This window comes from Colletotrichum aenigma (assembly GCF_013390185.1).
Source record: "Colletotrichum aenigma strain Cg56 chromosome Unknown KSG_Cg56_contig08, whole genome shotgun sequence".
Lineage (NCBI taxonomy): Eukaryota > Fungi > Ascomycota > Sordariomycetes > Glomerellales > Glomerellaceae > Colletotrichum > Colletotrichum aenigma.
In genome coordinates, this window is record NW_023500914.1 from 2,922,210 (window position 1) to 2,943,936 (window position 21,727).

General features: G+C 54.2%; 9 protein-coding genes across 9 annotated transcripts; 4 read left to right on the forward strand and 5 right to left on the reverse strand.

The window, feature by feature from the left end:
* Positions 1-420: 420 nt before the first annotated feature.
* Positions 421-1,386, forward strand: PIN3 ([PSI+] inducibility protein 3; the record flags this gene model as incomplete). The annotated part of the gene is made up of 2 exons (XM_037327520.1): positions 421-474; positions 631-1,386. The coding sequence occupies 2 exons, from the start codon at positions 421-423 to the stop codon at positions 1,384-1,386; spliced, it is 810 nt and encodes a 269-aa protein (XP_037173762.1).
* A 2,636-nt stretch (positions 1,387-4,022) lies between these two features.
* CGCA056_v012277 (putative MFS-type transporter) lies at positions 4,023-6,028 on the reverse strand (the record flags this gene model as incomplete). The annotated part of the gene is made up of 5 exons (XM_037327521.1): positions 4,023-4,320; positions 4,403-5,000; positions 5,053-5,694; positions 5,745-5,801; positions 5,881-6,028. 5 exons carry the CDS (start codon positions 6,026-6,028, stop codon positions 4,023-4,025), a joined length of 1,743 nt encoding a protein of 580 aa, XP_037173761.1.
* Positions 6,029-8,149: 2,121 nt separating this feature from the next.
* CGCA056_v012278 (uncharacterized protein) lies at positions 8,150-10,282 on the reverse strand (the record flags this gene model as incomplete). Its single annotated transcript, XM_037327522.1, has 3 exons — positions 8,150-9,107; positions 9,168-9,626; positions 9,681-10,282. The coding sequence occupies 3 exons, from the start codon at positions 10,280-10,282 to the stop codon at positions 8,150-8,152; spliced, it is 2,019 nt and encodes a 672-aa protein (XP_037174530.1).
* Positions 10,283-11,910: 1,628 nt separating this feature from the next.
* On the forward strand, positions 11,911-12,174 carry CGCA056_v012279 (uncharacterized protein; the record flags this gene model as incomplete). The annotated part of the gene is made up of 1 exon (XM_037327523.1): positions 11,911-12,174. One exon carries the CDS (start codon positions 11,911-11,913, stop codon positions 12,172-12,174), a length of 264 nt encoding a protein of 87 aa, XP_037174527.1.
* Positions 12,175-14,422: 2,248 nt separating this feature from the next.
* Positions 14,423-14,839, forward strand: CGCA056_v012280 (uncharacterized protein; the record flags this gene model as incomplete). The annotated part of the gene is made up of 2 exons (XM_037327524.1): positions 14,423-14,484; positions 14,536-14,839. The coding sequence occupies 2 exons, from the start codon at positions 14,423-14,425 to the stop codon at positions 14,837-14,839; spliced, it is 366 nt and encodes a 121-aa protein (XP_037174683.1).
* A 706-nt stretch (positions 14,840-15,545) lies between these two features.
* On the reverse strand, positions 15,546-15,707 carry CGCA056_v012281 (uncharacterized protein; the record flags this gene model as incomplete). The annotated part of the gene is made up of 1 exon (XM_037327525.1): positions 15,546-15,707. The coding sequence occupies one exon, from the start codon at positions 15,705-15,707 to the stop codon at positions 15,546-15,548; it is 162 nt and encodes a 53-aa protein (XP_037174684.1).
* A 1,082-nt stretch (positions 15,708-16,789) lies between these two features.
* On the reverse strand, positions 16,790-18,266 carry MRS2-0 (Mitochondrial inner membrane magnesium transporter MRS2; the record flags this gene model as incomplete). Its single annotated transcript, XM_037327526.1, has 3 exons — positions 16,790-17,240; positions 17,298-17,929; positions 17,991-18,266. 3 exons carry the CDS (start codon positions 18,264-18,266, stop codon positions 16,790-16,792), a joined length of 1,359 nt encoding a protein of 452 aa, XP_037174681.1.
* Positions 18,267-19,373: 1,107 nt separating this feature from the next.
* CGCA056_v012283 (uncharacterized protein) lies at positions 19,374-20,504 on the forward strand (the record flags this gene model as incomplete). Its single annotated transcript, XM_037327527.1, has 3 exons — positions 19,374-19,647; positions 19,710-20,089; positions 20,142-20,504. The coding sequence occupies 3 exons, from the start codon at positions 19,374-19,376 to the stop codon at positions 20,502-20,504; spliced, it is 1,017 nt and encodes a 338-aa protein (XP_037174682.1).
* Positions 20,505-21,215: 711 nt separating this feature from the next.
* CGCA056_v012284 (uncharacterized protein) lies at positions 21,216-21,416 on the reverse strand (the record flags this gene model as incomplete). The annotated part of the gene is made up of 1 exon (XM_037327528.1): positions 21,216-21,416. One exon carries the CDS (start codon positions 21,414-21,416, stop codon positions 21,216-21,218), a length of 201 nt encoding a protein of 66 aa, XP_037174687.1.
* Between the last annotated feature and the right edge of the window lie 311 nt (positions 21,417-21,727).

The window sequence follows — 21,727 nt, forward strand, 5'->3', positions numbered from 1 at the left end:
CCCCTAGGACGGGGAGACGGCTAGCTCGGTACGCGGATTGTTTTGAGTTTCACAGGCCAGACACTTCCGATATCCAGCATGCTGCAAGCCACTCAGGCAATGTGACTCTACCACCTGCTCAAAGTCCTAGTCCTGTGTTACCTAATCCGCACTGCCACTCACTATCAGCTTGGCCCTCCACCAGAGCGCCACTTTAGTCCGTCTCGTCTCCTGTCGGGCTTTAACCGTAATCCGACAACTTTGTTTGTTCTGGAAACAACACTTTGCCTCCTGATTTTAGTAATCGGACCTCTCGTGCCGCTGACGACGATAAACCACACTGCTCGTTTTTTCCTACCGCAAGCTCATCAGAAATACACGACCTCATTGCGCAACCCTGAAAGCCGGTCTTACTCAAGTGGGGTTTATCCAGCAGGCAACATGGACAGACAGACAATCATCGAGACCAACCGGTCGCTGCGCACCATCAAGAATGTACGTCTCGCAACACCTGATCGTCGGTTTTGTGGGAAAGAGTGGAATGGCCTGAGAAAACCGGTTCGGGCTGTCTGAAGCGTGTTTGACGCAAATTCATCCGCCACCCGCTTGCTCCGGGCGACACAAGAACCTTGACGACTGACCTTTTGTCAGGAACTCGAGAACCTCCTCGAGAAGGGCGTAATCACCGAAGAAACCTACGACAACATCCACGCAACCCTTCCCTCCGAGACCCCTCTCCACGGCGCTGCTTCCCGTGCCGCTCCCAACGCCTTTACTCCCGTCCAGAACAACCCAACTGCTCCCCCGACCAACGCCATGGCCGCTCTCAATGTCCAGCCGACCGCCTCTCCGGCGCCGCCCTCTTACAACCAGACCGGCCCCCCGTCGCTCCCCTCTCGCACTCCGGAGAAGCCTATCCTTGCGCACGCCCGCGCGTTGTACCGTTACGCCGGTGCCGATGCTCGCGATGTCGCATTCGAGCGGGACGACCGCATCGCCATCCACGAGTACATGAACCAGGACTGGTGGATGGGCAAGAACCTGCGCACCGGCCAGGAGGGCATCTTCCCCAAGACGTACGTCCTTGTGGAGCAGGATTCGGCCAAGGGTGCTTTCGCCCCTCAGCCTTACGCTCCTCCGCAGGCCCAGTGGGCTCCTCAGCAGCCGCAATACGCCCCTCAGCAGCCGGTCTACGGACAGCCGCCGCAAGGCCCGCCGCCCCAGCAGAACCCGTACAATGCCGATGCGCCGCCCGCCGCTGTTGCCAACGAGCAGACCAACACCGAGGGCAGCGGTGGTGGCAAGGCCGGCGAGATGGGCAAGAAGTTTGGCAAGAAGCTCGGTAACGCGGCCATCTTTGGTGCCGGTGCGACCATCGGTTCCAACATCGTCAACAGCATCTTCTAGATGTGTTGGTTTAGTCGAAAATTGGTGTGTAAGACAGTACAGCTTGCTGTCGATGAACCTACCTTGCTAAAATGTAGCTGTGGGAGGTTGACTTGTTTTTGTTTCCCCGGACGCACTTCCTTAAGGTGCAACTTGGAACCGGGCACGGCCGCTATTTCTTTTGGCTGGAGACTTTTCATTTTATCTTCCGGACGAGACTGCTGCACGGGAATTGCGCTTGGCACACTCATTCACATAAACTGGGTTGTCTAATGGGATCATGGGTTTCGGCGTTTATTGCATATAGGGTATTTCACTATCAAAAAATCATCAACATAACTACAGTTCCTATCCTTGTGATGTGAAGACCGTGCCGCCTCGACTCGTTGCATTTGTTTCCGGTATTACATGGGCAGTTTCGTGTCAATTAGCCCATCGTATGACCTTACAGAGGAGGAAACCCTTCCGACCTTACGGGGCTGATTGGGTCATCAGAACCAGGACATCGTCTCTTCGTTGAGAAGGGATCCCTTGTAAACAGAAATGGCCTACCCGCGCTTCACACGCCCAATCATCGCCCAAGCCTCGGGAGAATGTCGTCTGAGTGGTTCAGCGTACACACACATACGCTTGACACAGAACACCATCACCTCTCTCACAATATTCATACTGCGTAACGCGGAACCGCAGAGCCTAGTGCATCCGAGACGACTCCTTCCCCCTCCCCCATTCTGTCACCTCGGTTCGAGCCGGACGGTTGAAGGTGTCATGTTCCAAATCACACTTTCATCCCCGTGGGGAAGAGGATCCATCATCGAGAGACTGACTACCTGGACAGGAGTCATCCAGGTACAGAAGCAACTTCACCATCACAGCCGGTTTCTCTGTGTGTCTTCGTCGTTGCCCTGACTGCCGCTATGGCCGTTTGTCATCTCATCCTTGCCATATGCATAACATTCAAAAGATCCGTGGGAAGAACAATAGGCAATAATCCGCCGACATGGCAGTAGAGCTTGAAAACGTAGAGAACGCATACCCAAAGGACGGACGAAGCGGCAACTTCCATCGCCTCGCCCTGTGAAGTCCCCGGAAAACTGTATCGTGCAGAGGGCCACACATAACTTTACCAGAAGCTCGTGGCTCGGTGCAGCGACAACACCGCGGCAGCCATTTTATGCGTTTTCCATGGCACGGAAACTTTTCGATAGGATTATGCTTACAACTTTTTCTTCGTAGAGAGGAACTCGGACAGAGCGGGGAGTTTAGGGGACGTTGTGGCATGTTGTCGCTTTGCTCTGCCTCGTCGGCATTCATACTGCTCCCCCATCCGAGCGTCTCGAAGGAATCGGTGTTGTTCTTAAATCTCCTCCCCCGCGCCCTCCACAGATGACCTTGGGGAGAACATGGGTCAGCCTTGCAGTGTCCACGGCATGAATTCGCATGGAGTGGTCGGGGGAGCCTTGGCATTTGTTGGTTATATTCTTAGACTTTGAGCTACCGAGGCTGCGGACGAACATGTGTTGCTTTGGGTTGGGCGAGACGCTGATCCCCCACCCCCAACCACCTTTCTCAAGGGCGGGGAGGGCGCCCGATATCTAATTCAACTCTACCGCCGTAGTCGTCGTTTGGATACTGGATTGGCGCGGCAGATGGAGGTGAGTTTGTGGCTGGACCTTTTTTTGGGTGGAGGGGGATACAAGTACGAGATAACATGGCAACTACCGCCTTACATGAGATCATGACAGAGCTTGAAATTGTCGTTTAGTAGGGATAGTTCATTTCGTTCTCGATATAGGGTCTTTGGGAGGGGCGGTTCGTGGTTGGAGGTGGCTTCAAACCTTGCCGCGTGGTCGGTATTCGGAGTATTCGTTGAAATATCGCAAACATGAGATACCCTTCTTAGACCGGAGACTGGATGAGCTGATAAATTCAGACCTCGGTGTTCGCATCGTCGGTATTCCGAGGTTGCTTCTCACGTCACATCAATGATCATGGGGGGGAAAGAGTAGAAGAAAGTTGGTTCATGTTGTCTAAGCCCGAATCATCGCAACAGCCGTGTCTGCAGGTATCTTAGAGCACACGACCATCGTGAAGACATGGGCCGGTAAGTAAGGGTATCGCCACAAACGCGCGTACAGCACAAAACCTATAGGCGTCGTAAACGATCTTGATATTCCCCCTCCACCATCGAAGACATGAAGGCAGCGAAGAACCGGAAGAGCCAGCCGCTTCAAGCAGCCGAACCGCCGCGTTCGTTCGCCCACTCTGTTCCCCTCGTCAAATCATTAGAGGGACTTCAGACCGAACCTGAATCCCTCCTCGAAAAAACCCGTAATGTACACCCTTCCGGCTGAATTGAAACCCTTTGCCCCAAGCTCGAAATAACTTCTCTCCTCTCCTGTTTTCTCTCTCCGCATGCAGCCATGAGATGCGTGCACAACGCCATAAGTTCCTTTCCCGTGACCAACTTGTGCCAATCTGTACTGTCCAATCTGTCGCTTCTTGAAACCTCCCCCCTTTACTGAAGTTTATGTGGTTTGATGGGGAAATTTCCTTTCTCTACATCGGCCTGGCGACACCAATGGGAGTACCTGAAAGGGGAGAAAGATTCTCATCAGCACTTTTTGCCCCTGTACGCGTCCCGGTGTAACACAAGATCAGATAGCCCTACCCAGCTTCTCGTCCTGCCACTGCGGCTTGTCATTGTTCCAGTACTGGTCGTCGTCGTCTATGACCTTGGCAGGCATCGCGGGCTCGAGACGGCCGGCGGTCCACGCGCGGATCGGCTTGCCGTACTTGTACATGACGGGAAGCAGCATGGAAATGCCAGCGAGAGCAGCGCTGTAGATGCCAAAGTTCTTGAGGAATCCAAGATCTTCGATCCAGGTGGTGACGTTGAAGGACATGATGAAACCGATGATAAGGCGGGCGGAGGAGACGTTGACCAAGACAGGACTGTACAACATAGATGTTAGCACATAAAGTTTCAATAAATGGCGGGGGAATAACTCGAATCATCCCGAGCATAATCACGCACCCAGCGAATTGAGGATAACTCTCAACCAAGTAGACAGCAAAGATGGTGTTGGCAGTCAAAAGACCGAAACCAATCAAGAAGATGGAAACCAGCACGACAATCGAAGGCAGCGTTCTAATGTTTTCGGCCGCGTAACCAAACAGCAAAGGTCCGACGATGGAGGCCAAGAGGGGGAACACCAAGCTGACAAGATGACCCTCGGGCTCGCGACGACCTCCGTTGCGCCTCGCGAGGAAGTTGGAAATCCAATCTGCGACATAACCGCCAAAGAACCAGACGAATGGCGATGCAATGACGATAGGAATGACAGCGAAACCGAGCGTCTCGAACTTCCATCCTGCAGCGATGAGAATCGACGAACCGACCTGACCAGCAGCACCCTGGAGAGACACGAGGATGGAGTTGATCATGATGACCCAGATGATGTTGGGGAAGACAGTGGTCTTGAGCATGTCCCAGATAGACTGCTTAGCAGCCTTCCACTCGTAGCCGTAGTTCATGATGCCGAACTCGTCCCAGTTGGAGCGCGGGCGGAAGGCGGACTCGTCGATGCGAGGGCGGGTTTCGCCAGGGCGAAGAGGGTAAACCTCCTTTCCGGCTGCATCGTGTTAATGCTTGAGTTCACCAAAGGGTCAGAAGAAAGTGCTTACCAAGTTCATCGTTGCTGCGAATCCAGCGGGTCTCGGGAACGAGGAGGATGAGGCCGATCCAGGCAATCACACCAACACCAGAGGTGATCCAGTAAATGAAGCGCCAGGTGAGGCGGGAGACGATGATGGGAGACATAATACCCAAGCTGACAATCAGGAGACCCTGAGAGGCGCCGACGGAGGCAATGGCCTTGTTGCGCTGGTGGATGAACATCATGTCCTGGATGATGAGAGGGATCAAAGCCTCAACAGCACCGGCGCCGAAACCCTGGAAGCAACGCGCAGCAAGATGGCTGGGAAGGCCCTGAGAGAAACCAGCCCATAGACCACCAGTCCACGCGAGGAAGCCAGAGAGAAGCAGCACGGGGCGGCGACCGATGGCGATCGACAGCGGCACCAGGATGTAGGAGCTGAGACCGTTGACGAGCAGCGGCACCGAGGCGAGCAGGGAAACCTGCCACAACGGGGGGCCACCGAGACCCGCGAGAATCTTGACGGGGTCAAGGGCGATCTCACCCGGCTTGTTCAGGGCGCTAATATCGATCTGTGAAAGAATGTGGGGGTCGATGCCGGAGTACTCAAGCACGAACACGGGCACCAAGGCGCCGACGATGATCTCGGCAGCCAAGGCGAGGGAACCAACTGTTGGTGGTTAGCATCTGGACAGCTGATGGCAGCTCTTGGTGACCTACAAAAGCAGAGCGCTCCGATGGATGTCCATTTCCTCCAGTTCGGCAAGTTCAAAGGATCTGTTACCCCATCGTGTCAGCACCAATGTCGCATAATCCCCGTCATCCTGGTCTTCCACGCTCAACATCGCAAACTAACCCTTCGGATCCGGCGTGGGCATCGGAACATATCGAATGACTCCTCCCTCGAACAACTGCGTCGTTCCAACCACCTGGGCATCGGGGGACTCAATCCTGCGCACGGCAAGATTCTCCGTTGATTCGGTCCAGCCGCTCTTTGCCGCCATCTTGAAGGTCCTGTCCAAGGCACTCTGTCAAAGACGGGGTTTTCGAAAGTCGTCGTGTGTAAGACGGAGTCCGTAACCAAGTGTGAAAGACGATCTATTTCCTTTTCGCTTATAAAATCATTCGCATCGAAACCAGTCGCTTTCGTATTCCTCCCGGCGGAATGTTGATATGTTCTGTCGGTCTGTCCAGAAGAGGAAACGAAGAACACCAAATGCGATATCCTTCGAGGGGGGTTTGGAATTATAATTGATGCAAAGCCCGCTTGGTCTTGGGTGCCGTGCGTGACAGACAGTTGGCAGGCGCGAGGTGCGAGCGCTCTGTCATAGGCTGGCCGCGGTTAGACGAGCAGCCTAATCTGAGACGAAGGCCCGATGTGTGCAACTGCGCAACTGTTTGAGCGCACGGAGCACTTGTACGGGGGTTGAGGAGGGGATAGACTCAGCATTGCCTCTTTGGTCAACTCATGCGGTGAGTTGAGGGGGGATGATGATGTGTGGGTGGGCAGACAAGGCATCGGATCGACTTGATCCTGGTATCACATCCGTGGTGAAGGAACCCCCTTTTGGGTAATATGCTATCCTGGTTTCTTGATTGGCAACACTCGGATAACTCTGAGAGAAATACGGCTCTGTTCCTCTTATCCCACAGAAACAAGCAAACAAGAGTATGGAGCCCGAGTCGATCACCCCGCCGAAGCCGTGCAAACCAAACAAGTCCATTTCCGTCTCTGTGAGCGTCTCTGTGAGAAATATTAGCAAATCTTGGAGTTTACATGAGCGTAGGTGCCCGAAAGAGAAAGTCAACTCGTCGCATCGGCCAACGGGAGGCACGTATGACACAATTCGGTCCAGTTTCGAGGATGAATGCTACCCAAAAGGGGCACAAAGCTACCCATCTTTTTCGCCTCCGGGCAGAGAAAGGCTGTGGTCATCGGCTCAACACTGCAAAAGGCCCGGCCTTGCGAGCAACAATGGCGAGATGGGACGGCAACAGAATGACGGCGACGTCGACCACTTGGCCGGCACCCGTACCGCCACAATCCCACTCTTGTAAAACTCTCAGATACGGCAAAGGGTTTTGAGTTGTTGCGATGGAGGGGTGCGAAGACCTCGAATTGGTGCGAGCTGAAACACCAACAAGATAGTCTATGCAAGGTCAACCCTTGTCCTCCCGCCTTGAGCCTCAAGGAGTCCACCCCGGGAGGGGCGGCAACCTACTGCAGACCAACCGTAGCCCAGCGCTCGGAGAATTCAACCACCTAGAGTTAATTTCAACAAACCGATCAGCTCTTGACCCATTCCACTTACCCCATATTCTTCGACTGAGGTTATGGAACAAAGCCCCATGAAGTGACCGCCGGCGTGCATTCGCCTTGGCACAAACGTCAAAAATCTCGATTCCACGCCGGCCGAAGAGTCAGTCGCTTGCGGCGATGCGACGCCAAGTCTCCTGCTCACCCGTCACTGATCTTCCAACCGTGCTTCGACGATCCATCACACGCGTCGCTTAGAGCGCGTGGACCACACTTCTCATCCGCAGTCGCGGCGCCGCCACACTCGGCCCGCTTTCACAAGCTGCCGTTTTTGGGACGAGCCTCGGGCGAAATCTTCGAATTCCAAAAGTCAACTCAACAGTTAGGCAGGTGGCTGGTGCGCCTACCACCGTCGGGTTTGACTCGGGTGCCGGCTTCCTATTACTCAGGTTCGCGAGGTGATTTGCATCAATCGATTCCCGGAAACAACAAGATATGAAATAATATCGTCCATTCGTCTCTGGTCTTGTCTCGTTCGCTAACCGGCACTAAATCATCCGCCCGTCCTGTGTCATGAGATTCTCCCATCCGTCCGTGATCGTAAATAGGGCGCCATGGAAAGTCCTATCGCTTTCCAGCTTGGCTATTCAAGTAAAGCCCATTACCAAATGCTGCTAATGCAGATCAAAACCAATGAGTATTTCCATGCCTGGTATAGTCCAAGACCGCAAAACTCCAGTGAACACCTTATCCCAAGGTATCTGTGTGACCCCCAAAAAAAGGAAAGTATGAACGCAAAGAAAGCTCGGTGCAAGTAATGCCGTGAGAATTCAAAAGCAAGCGTCAATCCGCATCGGTGTGGGCAAAGTTAATCCTCACTCGCCGGGGAGTCAGGGAGCGATGCCAGAATCTCGTCCTGCGTCTCCGTGTCGTCGGGCCAAGCTGGCAAATCCAGAGACGCGTATTGGTCTTTGGTCTGCTCCTCGAGCTCTTTTCGGAGAATCTCAATCGCTAGTAACCAACGCCGTTGCAATCTCTGCTTGCGGTCATTAAAAGTTCTGACCAGGGTATCTTCTTCTTGCGCAAAATCCGTTGCCAGATTCTCTATCTCCTGCTCTTTCTTATCCGTCAGCTTCTCAAGCTCCTGCTCCTGGCGTTCCAGAAGCTCTTCCATTCGCTTAGCCTGCCGATCTCGTAGGACATTAATCTTCGCTTGATGCAGTCGCTCCATGCCGTCTCGTACGTTGTACTGTTGTCCCAGCAAGCGCAAGTCTCTCTCAGTGACAACTCTCGGCGGCAAGTCCGAGTTTTGGGTTCGGCCGAGTCCATCGCAGTATGCCTCCATATGCTTCAAACGGATCTTGACGCTCTTCTCGCTTTGGTCCAGCGTTGATCTCAGGTCCATCTCGGCCTCGATTTGTCGTTCCTCAAGATGAGCTGCCGTTTTGGCATGGCGTTCCTTCATCTTCTCGATCAGATCCGAGTACCTGTCAACGGTTGCTTGCTTCTTCTCCGCTTGTCGAGTCCACATGAGCCACTTCGTTTTTCGCATGTAAACACGGAATCGTTCCAACTCTTCCGCCATCAATTCATCCAATTTGGCGAATTGTGGGCTGCGTCGTGTGCGCTTTTCCGCCTCGACTTTCTCTTCCGCTTCGGCAGCCGCGGCAGCTTCTTGGGCTGCCTTCTCTGCCTCCAGCTCGGCTTCTCTAGCCTCTTCCTCCATCCTGCGCCGCTCTAGCTCTTCATCCCCGTTGCAGAAGTTGGGACAGCCTACCGACGGGTCCCAGATGGCGCCGCAAATGTAGCAAAATTGAGCCTTGCATCTGCACGTCATGTGAGTACAACCCTGGCTCAGTTCGACCAACGACCGGCACTTGTAACACCTTCTCCAGCCAGACTTTTCACCCATCTTCAACACGGCTTCCAGTTCCCAGTCCGACGGGCAGTCCTTTCCGATGGCGTGTGCGTTTCGTTTGCACATTATGCAAACTCTGGTCCGGCACTTTCGGCAGACGACATCGAAGGGGTGTTTGGGATCGATTCGGTTTCGGGGAGGAATGAACTCGCCGCATGCTGTGTTTGGGCAGAAGACTCTAGCTTCCCAGGGAGTGCTGAATTGTAGCACCGCCTTCAAAAACGCATGCTGCTCCTCTCGGGTGAGTATCTTCTGAATGATGGATCCCGGAATGGGTTGGGTGCAGCATCGCGGCGGCATCTTGGACTCATCTGTCGTCGCCTGCTGGATCATTATGCTGAGGCAGTCGGCGCAGTAGGTGTGGCCGCAGGGCAAGCTGTGCAGATCACTCGGCTTGTTGAATTCGTTGCGACAGCATATACAAGAACTGGTTTGGTGTTAGCGGGTGAAATTTCATCTCAAAACAGGCCATCGCCCTTACATCGTGGACTCCATGAGGGCGGACCGCCTCTTCCATCGAATCTTTCTAATGCCCTCCTTTATACTGAAGTAGCTCCTTCTGGTGGACACGCTGAATAGGCTGTGCGTAGATGGTTCATGGACTGCTGGAGGCGGCGCCTTCTGGATCTTGGGTTGGTGAATGTTAGGGTCCAATTGTGACAGATACTTGTCGTAGTGCGAGAAAGTAAGGCTCTTGGATCTCTTCCTTGCCAGCGAGTTTGGTGGCACGTCGGCCGTGGCAGCGGTGAACGGAGCCGTGTTGAGAGAGGGATGGGAGGTCAAGGTGGTGCTCGCGGAATCGCGCGAGGCGGTGGAAAAGGTCCGTACATGCTGGGTCGCAACTGTTGAAGCTCGCGACTCGGGGCCTGCATCGGTATTTTCTGGCGTAAGCCCTGAAGTAGATATACCGAGTGCCGTGGCCTTCGCGACCAGTTCTTCGTCGATGGCGGCCTCGGTGGTTTGGGTGGACAGGCGCAGGACTTGGTCAAGATAGTCTGCCTCATCGTCCTCGGGGGACGGCAGGGCAGCCGGGCTAGGGGCCATGTCGGGAGTCGAGCTCGTCTGGCCGGTGAGCGGGCCCATGGCGGGTTGCGAGGGGGCTGAAGAAGTAAAATGGTCAAGTCAGGGCAGCGCAAGCAGCGGCATCGTGGTTCGGGTCTCGGTGTGGTTCGCAGCTCTCCGGGCCACGCCGGCCGGTCAAGCAGGTGAATGACGAGGGCACACGACTAATTGTCGATTAATGCGCAGTGGTTTTGAAACGGCAGTTGCAAGTAGTGACTTGACATCGAACGGATCGAGGGGGAGCCGGAGAAAGGATGAACCCACGAGGGGACAGCGGCAATGATAGGACGAGAGGTCAGCCAAGGTTTCTGCGCGATGGCGGACAAAGGCGGGCAGGCAAGGAGGGCCCAAGGCGGGAAGGGAAGCACCCCCAAGGCTGGCTTGTCTTGTATTGTGGTGTGAAGGTCGGGTCGGGTGCAGGTGCAGCAGGTGCAAGTGCAGGGCGGGAGGACGACGGGTGACCTGCGAGAGAACTTTTTGGATTTTGGGGTGTGCGAGTTGGAGAAGGAGAAGAAGAGCGAATTGGGATGCGGCCTGGACCGCGGGCGTGTCTGACGGATGGAATGATGCAAGGTTTCTGGCGAAAGGTGAGGAGGGGGGGCTGAGAGGAGGAGTAGAGTGCGAGTGTGCGACTTGCAGCGCGGTCGGAAGAGGGTCGAGTCAAAGGGCGGTTGACGGCAGGGCGAAAGCGCGGTTCTTGGGGACCCTTGAGAATGACGAGGGGGCGACAGGCTAGACCAGGGCGGGGGTTCAAGTAGCGATTGAGTAGCAGCCGGGTATCATCTGAATGCCGGGTTGATGAGGGGCGACAACGATGGTAGATGAGGGTTGTGAAAACACACAAAGAAAGTGAGAAACACGTCCAACGTCCCGACTGAAAGGGCGAGAAAGGGTTGGGAGGCGAAGAGTGTGTGCGCGTGTGTAGATGGCCACCAGCAAGTGGATGAATGATGGACGGAGGGCGGGAGAGAGAAAGAGGAAATAAGTTCGACAACGGCGGGACAAGTGTGGAAGCAACCTCCTCGATCGAAACTGGGGTCAACGACGAAGTGGGTATTGCGGGCTTCGTTTTCTTTCCTTATTGTGCAGCAATTTTGCTTCTTGTTGCTGTCGAGTCCCCAGGAAGCGCCGGGTGCAGGTGGGACTGTGAGATTTGGACTTGATTGTTATTCGCAGTCGGCTGATGTTTGAAGAGGAAAGAAATCCTTGGTTGGTGGTCTAGTGCGTACCGTATCCGTAGGGGCACTGGGGGTCGTCGTTGGCCGTTGGCGTTGGGCCCTTGCTGAAGATCCCAAGTGGATGGGGACAGCAAACCGGTGCGGGCTCAGACAGCTAAGTCAGAACTGACCAAAACGCCGATAATGGTGGAGAAGGGTGACGGGAGGACAAGGACACCACCGATGGCGACCTCCTTTCTGGCTTGCTGGGCTGCGATGAAAGATGGTGGAGGGCGACAGCAACGCTGAGCAGGGCAAAAAAGAAAGCACATGTGTTTGGGTGTGGTTTGAAGGGCAGGACAGAGCAGAGCCGAGCAGGATAGAGTAGAGCAGCAAGCAGAGGTGAGTGAAGCGTGATCTCTCTGGCTTGGTGGTTTCCCACCTTCCCTGCCTTAACCAAATTGCTAAGGCACCATCTGAGAAATGACAAAGATGGGCAACTCCTCCGAAGAACTTTTGGGATTGGTGTTTCCTGCCGCTGGCGCCACATCTGATGACCTGATTTCCATTTCCTGCATAGCCGGCCAGGCGGGCTCAAGTGGCGGCACCGGCCAATGCGTGAAGGCGTTGCGCCGCGAGATACGCGACGTGAGACCAAGTCTAGGTACCCTTTGGCCGGTGGCCCCATACGAGAGATACAAGGTCGTCTCGTCTTATATATCCAGGTACCCAGGGAGGACCAGACCGGCGCTGTGACAGCTAAGGGAAGGAACGTACCGCTCTCGTACCTGGTAAGGCAGGAGGAGACTTGGGTGGAAGTGGACGATTGCCCTACCTACTGACGTATCTGATAGATGTGTGGAAAGAGCATACCAAGGGACACTTACATGAGATGCTGGCCACTCTCTAGGTTACCCAGTCCGTCTGAGGTACATTGCAGTTGCAATGCGCCGTGCATGCAGATACAATGGACACGCTCTGCTTTGTGTTATGTCACCCGCAGCCCTTTCCTTGCTTGGCCGAATCACCCAAGCGACATGCAGAAACGAAGCTGCCGTCAAACATGCAAAAGGTAGATTTGCATCTCATGCTTGCCTTGCCTGTCCTTCTCCTTCTAATCTGCTTTGTATCTAGACTTTTCTTCCACACCTCCATGTCCACCACCTATTCCTGACTTAGTACCTGACGGCGGCACAAACACAAACGGAACACCACCACTACCACCACCACTACCACCACCACCACATATTGCATGTCGACCTGAAATAAGCACCGCCGCCGGTGGGCCAATTTACACTGCCTTTCCACCAACACTGCCTATCGCGGGAGGCTGCCGATAACACGATGGCCCAGTCCGATTCCAGCTGCCCTTGCCCCGTCCATCTCATGCCCGAATCCCCATCAACATCCCCCATTTGCAAGGCTCCATCCAAAGTCCCCTGCCCCGGACACACAGACGTCCGGCGGTGAAGCAAACACGACGTCTGCTGTCTCCAGCACCCAGGTTTCTGAAGCACCCAAATCTCGATGCTGATTACGGATGCCTTGGTTCGTTTGCATCTCGGGTCACTTGCGCCGCCCATCTTTCCCTGACCCTGTTCCCCGCCCCAGGCTCCTCGACGTTATTGTCATGCTTTGCGGTTGCTGACAGCATATCGGTCCAGGATTCCAGACCTGATCCCAGGCCCACGTCTCTTCCCGCACGGGTGGACGGGGACAATCCGCGACCGGGCCACCAGCCTCAGCGCCAGATGTTTCCCGCATTTCTGCGGTTACTGACGTCCGGTCTCTCCCCAAACAGAAGCAATGGCAGCCTCTCCTGCCATGCTAGCTCCCTTACCACCGACGAAGGGCTCCAACTGAAAGTACAATACGGATAACAATAGTACGTAAACATCAGCCCACTTCCCCAAGAAAGCCCCATCCCAGTCCCGCGCGACTGGGGTCTAGCTATATGCGAATTGCTAAGCCTCATCCTCAATCTCCTACCCCTTCTGTTTCTCATCTCTCACGGATGTCCGCATGCGCCGTCAATATTTGCGGTAATTGGCCATCTTCGTGGCCAACATTGACTTACAGACTACCTGTGTTTACGACGCCGGGAAGCAATCGAATTCTGTACGGATTCACAGCTGCGCGGCGACAATGCCATTCCCCTCAGGAACCTCGATATTCAACGTGTTGCACGTCAAGTCCTGGCCCCCCAGTCTCCAAAAGCTACTTGGATGCTACATTCAAAACCTACAGCTATCAACTGCTCGCCACTTAAGCTTTGAAAATGTCCGTGAGACCTATAGGATCGATAATAAGGCCGGCCGATGGCTCAAGCTCCCACGTTGCTCTTCAGCCATTTACAAACACTCTTATGGAGGCCATGACTCTGGGCTTCTTCCCCCATTCGTCGTGCGGCACACCATCTTGACTCAAGATAATAGATCCCCAAACCCCGCAAACCAACTCAACTCATTTATTCTCCCCCAACTCTATGGAGCCTGTCCAGGTCAACGCTTTTCTCTGTTTGCCATGTTCTGCATGCTCACATCGGGAACCATCTTACGCCCTCTATAGCACTAGTGGGGCACGCTCCCGTCCGGCCCCACGCCGGCCGACGTGTCTCCGCTGTCAACTCCGGGTCCCGTCTGTGGACCACCAGCAACAGTGGTCTAGACACTGGATTGAACCAGACTCCATCTTGTTGTGTTCACGCTCGGGCTCCTACGGAGAACGCCGTAGGGCGCAATGAATGCAGCCCTAGGCCGTGCGTACAACCATGGCGACCGTATCTGTTGGACGCAGTTTGAGCAGCTGAGCGCCGTCCCCCTGGGGCCTCAGGCATTGCAGCTATCGACATTGTATCAACAATCATTCCAGCCCTTTCGATTTTGAGTTGGAGCAACGAGATAAAAGTTGGCTGATGATCTACGTTAGTAGGTCTTGGAAACCGATAGCCTCACTGGCGGACCAACCGGAACTCTTGTGTGCTGGGCTGCGTAGCTCTGTTGCTATGAAGCCCGGACCAGACGCTGACGACGTAGGAGCTACGGAGTTGTGGTGCAAGGAGCTTTGGTATTTCTGCCAAACCCCGCTGAATGCTTCGGGTTTGCTTGGAACTTACAGCTCAACCTTCAGCAAAAAACATGCAATCAGAGTGAAGAGATCAAGCTCTCTTTCCGAGCTTCCGAGCCCTCGTGCTCGTACGACTTGGACGATGGTTTGCAGCGGCAGCGGCAGCGGACTGGACATGAATCCCAAGACTCAACAAGACCTGGCAGTGTACTTGCCAAATCGGTTGATCTCTAGGCATGCAAGCGATTGTGAATGGGCATCATGGTTTGGACGTTTCGCTCTCGGATTCCATGACGACACGAGCACCTCGTGGCCATCCTGCACGCTGGAGCAAGAAAGCGGCACGGTGCCTTGAGAAACGCTCACCCGAGTGGTCTGGCCAATGTTTGACTTTGGCCCGGCGGCCGGGCTATCCCCTCAACGGGCGAACCAGGAATGAAGTACAGACGAAAGATGCTCGGTTGGCAGGGTCATCTCCAGCATTGAGGCAGAACCGACGTTTCTCGGGAGCTAGAGACAAATTAGACTGCTGAGATATCGTTTGCCTCTTTCTCGCCCTGTCCGCGAACCCTCATTGAGGTGTCCATCGCGATCTAACCTCGTGACATTGACCCAGACCAACGGCGATACTCGGCATCCTCTTCTGCCGGTTAGTTGCTTTTCTGGAGAAGCTGTGCTAATGAGTATGCTTAAGTAAACGATGACCAATTCAGTTGAGGTGTATCACGTCTTGCAAAGCCATGCTCTCGGATCTCAACCCATCGACGGAAATGACAGGGCAACAATGCAAGGGCCTGTCTTTCCAGCTCACCCTGAATGGCATCAACGCCTGAAAAGAAATGCACACCTACAACGCCTCCAGAAGTGATGCAACAGACCGCCACTTTCCAGCTGCCGGCAAGCTCAAGCCAATCGAATGGCATCATCGCCAACCGCCGGCGCAGCGAGTCAGTCAGGTGCAGCAGCAGCAGTAGAAACACCACGTCCTGAGCGGCCAGAGCAAGGGGTCGAAGATGTTTGGACCAATTCGAAAAGCAAGGCACACCAAAACCTCTCTTTCGCTACCTTCTCCTCTGCCAGTAGGAAACCATGGAGCCATCTTCGTCGGCCGAAACCGCCGCGCTTACCTCGAGAAGCTCTGGCCTACCCTTTGCAATGAACCCCACGATCAACGCGCGCCATGCCATGCGGCGGCCAATGATCTCATGTGCCAGTGCGCCCATCGCCTCGTTTTCGTTTCTCCTCCCAACGTCTTTGGCGAGACACTGGTAACCTGGATGGCTGGCTGTCTTCCCGAAGCCCTAAGTGGACTGGAAATAGCAGAAGCTAGTCTTGAAAGCCTTTAAGAAGATGTCTCAAAATGAACAGAGGAGAAAAAAAGAAGATTCGCCATTCCGAATAAAACGCGGACGAACCGCGGGGTCAACAAGCGAGAAAGCAAAGAAGAGCCTTTTCGTCAGAAAAATGGTTCGTTTTTTGAAACAAAAGAAACAAGGGCAAGGGGGCCGGAAGAGCGTTTCCCTTCCTTGTTGTCTCTGCGCAGCACAAAGCCGAACACCGATTGTGACGTTTTCGGAACCTCAGCCTGGCTATCAACTTACCATCGGTCAAAGAAGGTAGTTCACCCCAGAGAGGACAAAAGATGCAACTAGAAAAGGTTTAAGCTACAGCATTTAGCCGGATCGAGTAGTCGCAGCCGCCACGGCGTGTAGTGGAAGGTTGTTATATGCCCATCTCGAATCTGGGAGATCCTGCAACCCCTCGACGCCCGAAGTAAGTAGTTGGTTGGTTCGGCGCTTGAAAGCATCCAATCAGATTGGACCAATAGATGAAACTGGTGTCAAGTCACTGTTGAGAAAGGTCAAATGAGACTCCACAGCCGAGTAATTCCATCTTTTCGTTCTATTTGGAGGGGGTATAACTTGAAGTGGTTAAAAAGTTTGTATCATACAGGCATGCGCATGTAAACTCCTGGCAGTGAGATGAGAAGATGATGGGCCCCCTGGGGAGTGCATGTACAGTACGATACAATAGTGATATACACTGATTTACAAGAAACGAGGCGGGAGGAGAGGGGAGGAAGCGTTGGGATTATTCATCAGCACTTATCGTCGGCGGCTCCTTCTCTCTTCCCTCAAAGCAGAGGCTGTTTTGCCTCTCCCTCTTCCGGAACGCCGTGGCCCACTCCGTCTCAAAGTTGTCTTGCGCCGATCCCGAATCACGCGAATCCTTCGGTGGCTCGAGTACAAGGGGCGCTTGGCTTTTCAGCACGGAACAGCAAAGCTACGATATCGCCCCCACTCGTTTACTGGAACCACGACTTCTTGGCGGCCGTTTTGGAGCTGGCAGCGGCAGCCTTCTGGTTCGTCACCCGTCTGAACTTTTCGCGATTCCGGGCCTCGAGGAGGCCAACGGCGCCGTCGTCCTGGAACCAGTGCTGGCTTCCGCCGCGGCTGGCTGGGCCACTGGCGCCGGCGTTGCGGGTGGTCAGGGGCCCGCGCTCGTCAAACATCATCTTGACGCGCTGGACCTTGCGGAGCTTGACGAGGCCGTACCAGCAGACGAGGAGGGAGAAGCCGCAGGAGATGGCGGTGACGCCCGCGAAGCCCCAGTTCGTCTCCTCGATGAAGTTTTCGAGGTTCATGCCGTAGAGGCCCGCGAGGAAGGTGCCCATGGCGAGGCCGAGGGTACCCACGGAGAATTTGAGGTCGAGCAACATGAGGGAGTTGCGGTTTGCGTCCAGGATGGCGCGGATGCTGAGCGGAGAGTTAGCTAATGTGGCGTCTGGGTCAAAGGGATTTTGGTTCACATACATCTCCTCGGTGTTGCGGATGCTGGAAACCAAGTTCTGGGCTTCCTGAACGATTTCGTCGCAAAGCTTGTTGTACGACTCCAAGAGCAACTCGACTTCCGTGTGGTCGTCCACGCCGCGGTACAGATCGTGTGCCTTCTCAGTCAGGTACATGGCCGCGAGATCGTCGTCAGCCTCCAGCAGCTCCTCGATGGCGTCCCTCACGAGCTTTGCCTTCTGCTCAAAGGTGCTGACCCGCTTCGAGAGAATGAGGAGAATACGCAACTTGTGCCGGTCGATATCGTCCTCGAGCTCGCTGAGGACACGGATGACGGGGTCTCTGACTGATTCAAAGTCGGCTTCCAGCTCCGAGGTAACGGATGTCAAGACGGCTTCGAGAGCGCGGAACTCGTAGGGCAGGCCGTTGACGCCGCCGTGCGCCTGCTTTTGCTTCAGTTTGCCTTGCAAATCGTACATGAAGGCCGACTGCGGGTACGAGGTCTTGGAGCCGTATACATCGAAGAGCAGCACGCGGTCCTTCTTGATGAGCACTTTCAAGTGCAAGAGGTTGAGAAGAATCGCCGATTGGCGGACTAGAATGTGAGGCAGGTTGGAAGAGTCGATCTTTCGCAGATCACGAGGCAGAAGGCCATACTGTAGCAACCCTCGTCAGCATATCGAGAACTCCCAAGGAATGTACGCAGCCGAGTCAAACCTTTGCGATAAGCTCCGTCTTCTTGAACTCCCCGTCCACCAGGATAACCTCGCCAGTCTCATCCACCTCGGTACATCGCAGCCTCGGTTCCAGCGCAGCTTTTGCGGCTAGGATTCGGCGATTGTTGAACATCGAGCCAGCCTCGCCGTCATCGTGAGCAGGGAGGTCATTGGGTTGTAGCGGTTTGGCCCCTCCCCTTCCCTTCATACCCCAAAGCCTCTCCTTCCATGTCCGGCGCGGGGCGGAAGATTCGTCACCGCAGGCATCGCGCCTCATGCATGTCGTGCTGAAGGAGACAATCGTTGCGCCACTGCGCTTGCGAGTTGCCCGCAGTGTGACGAGCTCTGGTCTGCGAGGCGAGGTTCGAAGCAACTCGGGTCCCTTGCAGGTCGTGGTAATCGATCTCACACCCGTCCTCGGAGTCCTCCTTGCGAGACACTGTTGGTTATGAGCCGCAGGTCGAGCCTGGCCAGGTCGAAGAGCAGCACACCGGCCCGGGCCGAACACTGACGACGTCTCCGTTTGCGATCGCAGGAATCGAAGTAGGCTCGTCGAGGGCACCGGGGTGCGTAATGGCGGAGGCATCACGAACAGCCGACAGGTCGCACACACAGCGGCTCAGCTGAAGATGCACGAGGCCACTTGCTGGCGGTCGTTTGAAGATATATCGCAAACCAGCAATTGATGCCACGAGCTTTCCTGCTGCCAACACTTTTTTTCGGCCGTTTTTCCGCGCAACGGGAAAGAGTTAGAGTCGGGTCCGCATGCACAGACCAGGTGATTACACACCGTCCTTGACATCATTGGTCACTGTGCTCACACTGTCTAACCCACAACATGGAAATCTCAAAGACCCTCTCTCACATGGCATTTCTCCTGTCGAAGCCAGTGAAGGGTTTTCCTTAGGTCGGGGCATTAACATCTTGGGGCGGCATACGGATTTGCGGGCGACTCTTGCTTTTCGACATTTTCTTCTCATTCGTCGGGTTTTTGATAGCCGATTTGGTTTGGGGTATTCGAGGTTTAATATCGGCGGCTTAAGGTTTTTTCACTTACACCATCCTTACCTCAGCGTCGGCCGTCTCTTGAACCATCCTCGATACCCCTCCTCCACCCGCCCGGCTTGTAAGTTCGGCACATCTTTAAGCCTCATGTTGTTCTTCATTTTTCTAGAATGAAATCGGAAAACTGACAGTGTCTCAGGGCACTTGCGGAAAAAGAAGAAAGTGGAACCGGCGTCTTCGCATGATGAAGTTGACTCCCATCAGAGTCAGAGGCAAACGCAAAGCCGCCTCGTCCCCGTCAACCCCCCAACCGGCTCAGAAAAGGAGATCCCGTCTTCCGGCACGCCGGGATACCAAGCGTGCAACCCCGGTGGAGCACATGCCCCTGGAGATCCTCGAGCGCATACTACTCTTCAGCGAAAACCTCAACTTGCTCAGGTGTAATAACAGAATTGGCGCCCTACTTTCTGGTCGAGGAACTCTCATCAACGTCATAATCAGTGCCTTTCACTCTACCTGGGACTGCTGGTTTGGGGTCGACAGGCATACGATCAAGACTGTCTTGAAACGCGGCGCGACGGATGAGTCTAGGTCGTTCAGGAGATATGAGAAGTTTCCCGAACTCTTTCCAGGGGACCCAGAATTCCAGGCACGTACTTCACCTCTAAGCAGCTAATAACTTCCATGCTGACTATCAAACAGTCTTCCGTGCTAGCCAGCTCGTGGATCAATGTGGATTTAATATTTGAGGCCCGGCAGGTCTGGGCTTGGCGCTTCGCCCGCGACAGGTGGTACTCACATACCCACGTTGGTCCTAAGGATGAAGAATCAGACCAAAACACTACGATAAGCTCACCTCACGACCGGAGCGGGGGCTTCGGCCATTTCGACTCGAGAGATTGCTTCGAGTATGACTGGGCCCTGTATGGTCTTTGTGGCGCGAAACCGACTCTTGACTTCTACGTTGATGTACACCCAAAAACAACAATACCCGACGATCTAATAACTGGACCATGGACACTCGAACAACAAAGGTTGCTTTTCTGGCTTCGCAGAGGTGGCGCCTTGATTCAGCCCGAAACTCAAACTTGGGAGGTGAGTTGATGAAGAGCACCGGGCATGCTTCACAGACTGACGTGGGAAACAGACTCTCCGAATGGGACTGCAAAACGCCGTCACACATCGCAACCCTGGTAGTCTAAACGGTCGGCTGATTCAAATGCTGCTCCTTCTGGACGACTTTTTCCCCTCCCGAGGCCTTGCGGAGAGCCAGTCTCTGTGGCCGCTCGACGTCCTGGAAGAAGAGCACGCCAAGGTGGAGAAGCTTGTCAGTGCACGAGAGCGCAGCACCGCTGGCCCCTTGCACGAACTCATCGAGCTCGAACGACGAATGTTTGACTATCACCGTCGCGAGGTCGACCTCCTAACGTCGAGACTGAGCCGGTACGACCGCATGGGGCCGCAATCAATGGTCGCCGTCGGACTCGTTCCCCAACCCAGGAACCATTAAGCTATGAAAAGTTCTGCGCTATTGTACATACCTCCGGACTTTCGTGACTCGTAATCATGAATATTGTAATCAAGAGATGTATTGGTGGAAAAGTAAGTCTTTCAGCTGGGGTATGTTGTGTCTGTTGAGATGGCACCGAGACTGAAGGGCACGGGGACGTTGAACGGCGGCATTATGATGATACCATGCAGGATCTATGATCAGGACACGAAAAGTTGAGCTATTGAAACTTATTGAATACCATGCGAAGGCCAAAATGAGTGTGTTCGTAGTTGAATGGATCTCATATCTCCACATAGGCAACCCCATACCCCCCACGACGGCGCTGCTGGTCTCGATAGACTTTCGAGAAGACGTTTGAGACAGTGTCAGAGTTGAACACCTGATGCCGGATTTCAACATGTTTACTTGTCGCTGTCATCACCCTCAACCTCTTTATTCTCACCGTTACTCAGTTTCTTTCTCTCGATAGTGCCTGACCTGCTCATCTGTCTCATGGCCATCTTTAATTTTCTTTGTCGATATCTTTCTGGGTAATAAGTTTACGTCTTAAATGATTCATAATAAAAAAGCATTCGCTATGGTCTCTTCTAAGAGGTCTGATAAGTGCAAAAGGTATCTAGGCAGAGCTCGCACAATATTTAAAAAGCAAGCCAGTTGCCAGTGGTCTTTCTCGCAGTCTTCATAACCCTCTATCCGTCCGAAAGTCCTCTACTGGGTGCACTGCACATCATCGCAGCACGTGATTCGGCCGACGTTGAGATCGTTGCATTGGATGGAACCGCAGAAGTTCTTCTTAGCACCGCCTGAGCCGCAGGTCTTGTCGCACTTGATCTGTTGGCAAGACGCGCTGACGCCGGCGGCGTACATGACGGCGGCGGTGAGAAGAATGGTGATCTTGGAGAACTGCATGTTGATGATGTGTTACTGTAGAGTTGCTTGTATTTTGAGGACTTTTTGGGGCCCTGGCGCGGCGATTAGTCCAAGGAACTGGTGATGCTCACGACCCGAAGATCTACTTACAATAAAGTAATAGTACTAGTGAATTTGGGAAACGACGATGGGTTGATGTGTGCGAATGATATCTAATGGGAAGTCTGGTGTCCTGAGTGTTGGACGCCGTCTTAATTGTACTGATCTGACCGTTTAGAATGAATACGATGAATACGTACGTCCGGAGAGATTCTACAGTTTAACACTAGTCAGTCCCTTGAGCGGCATAG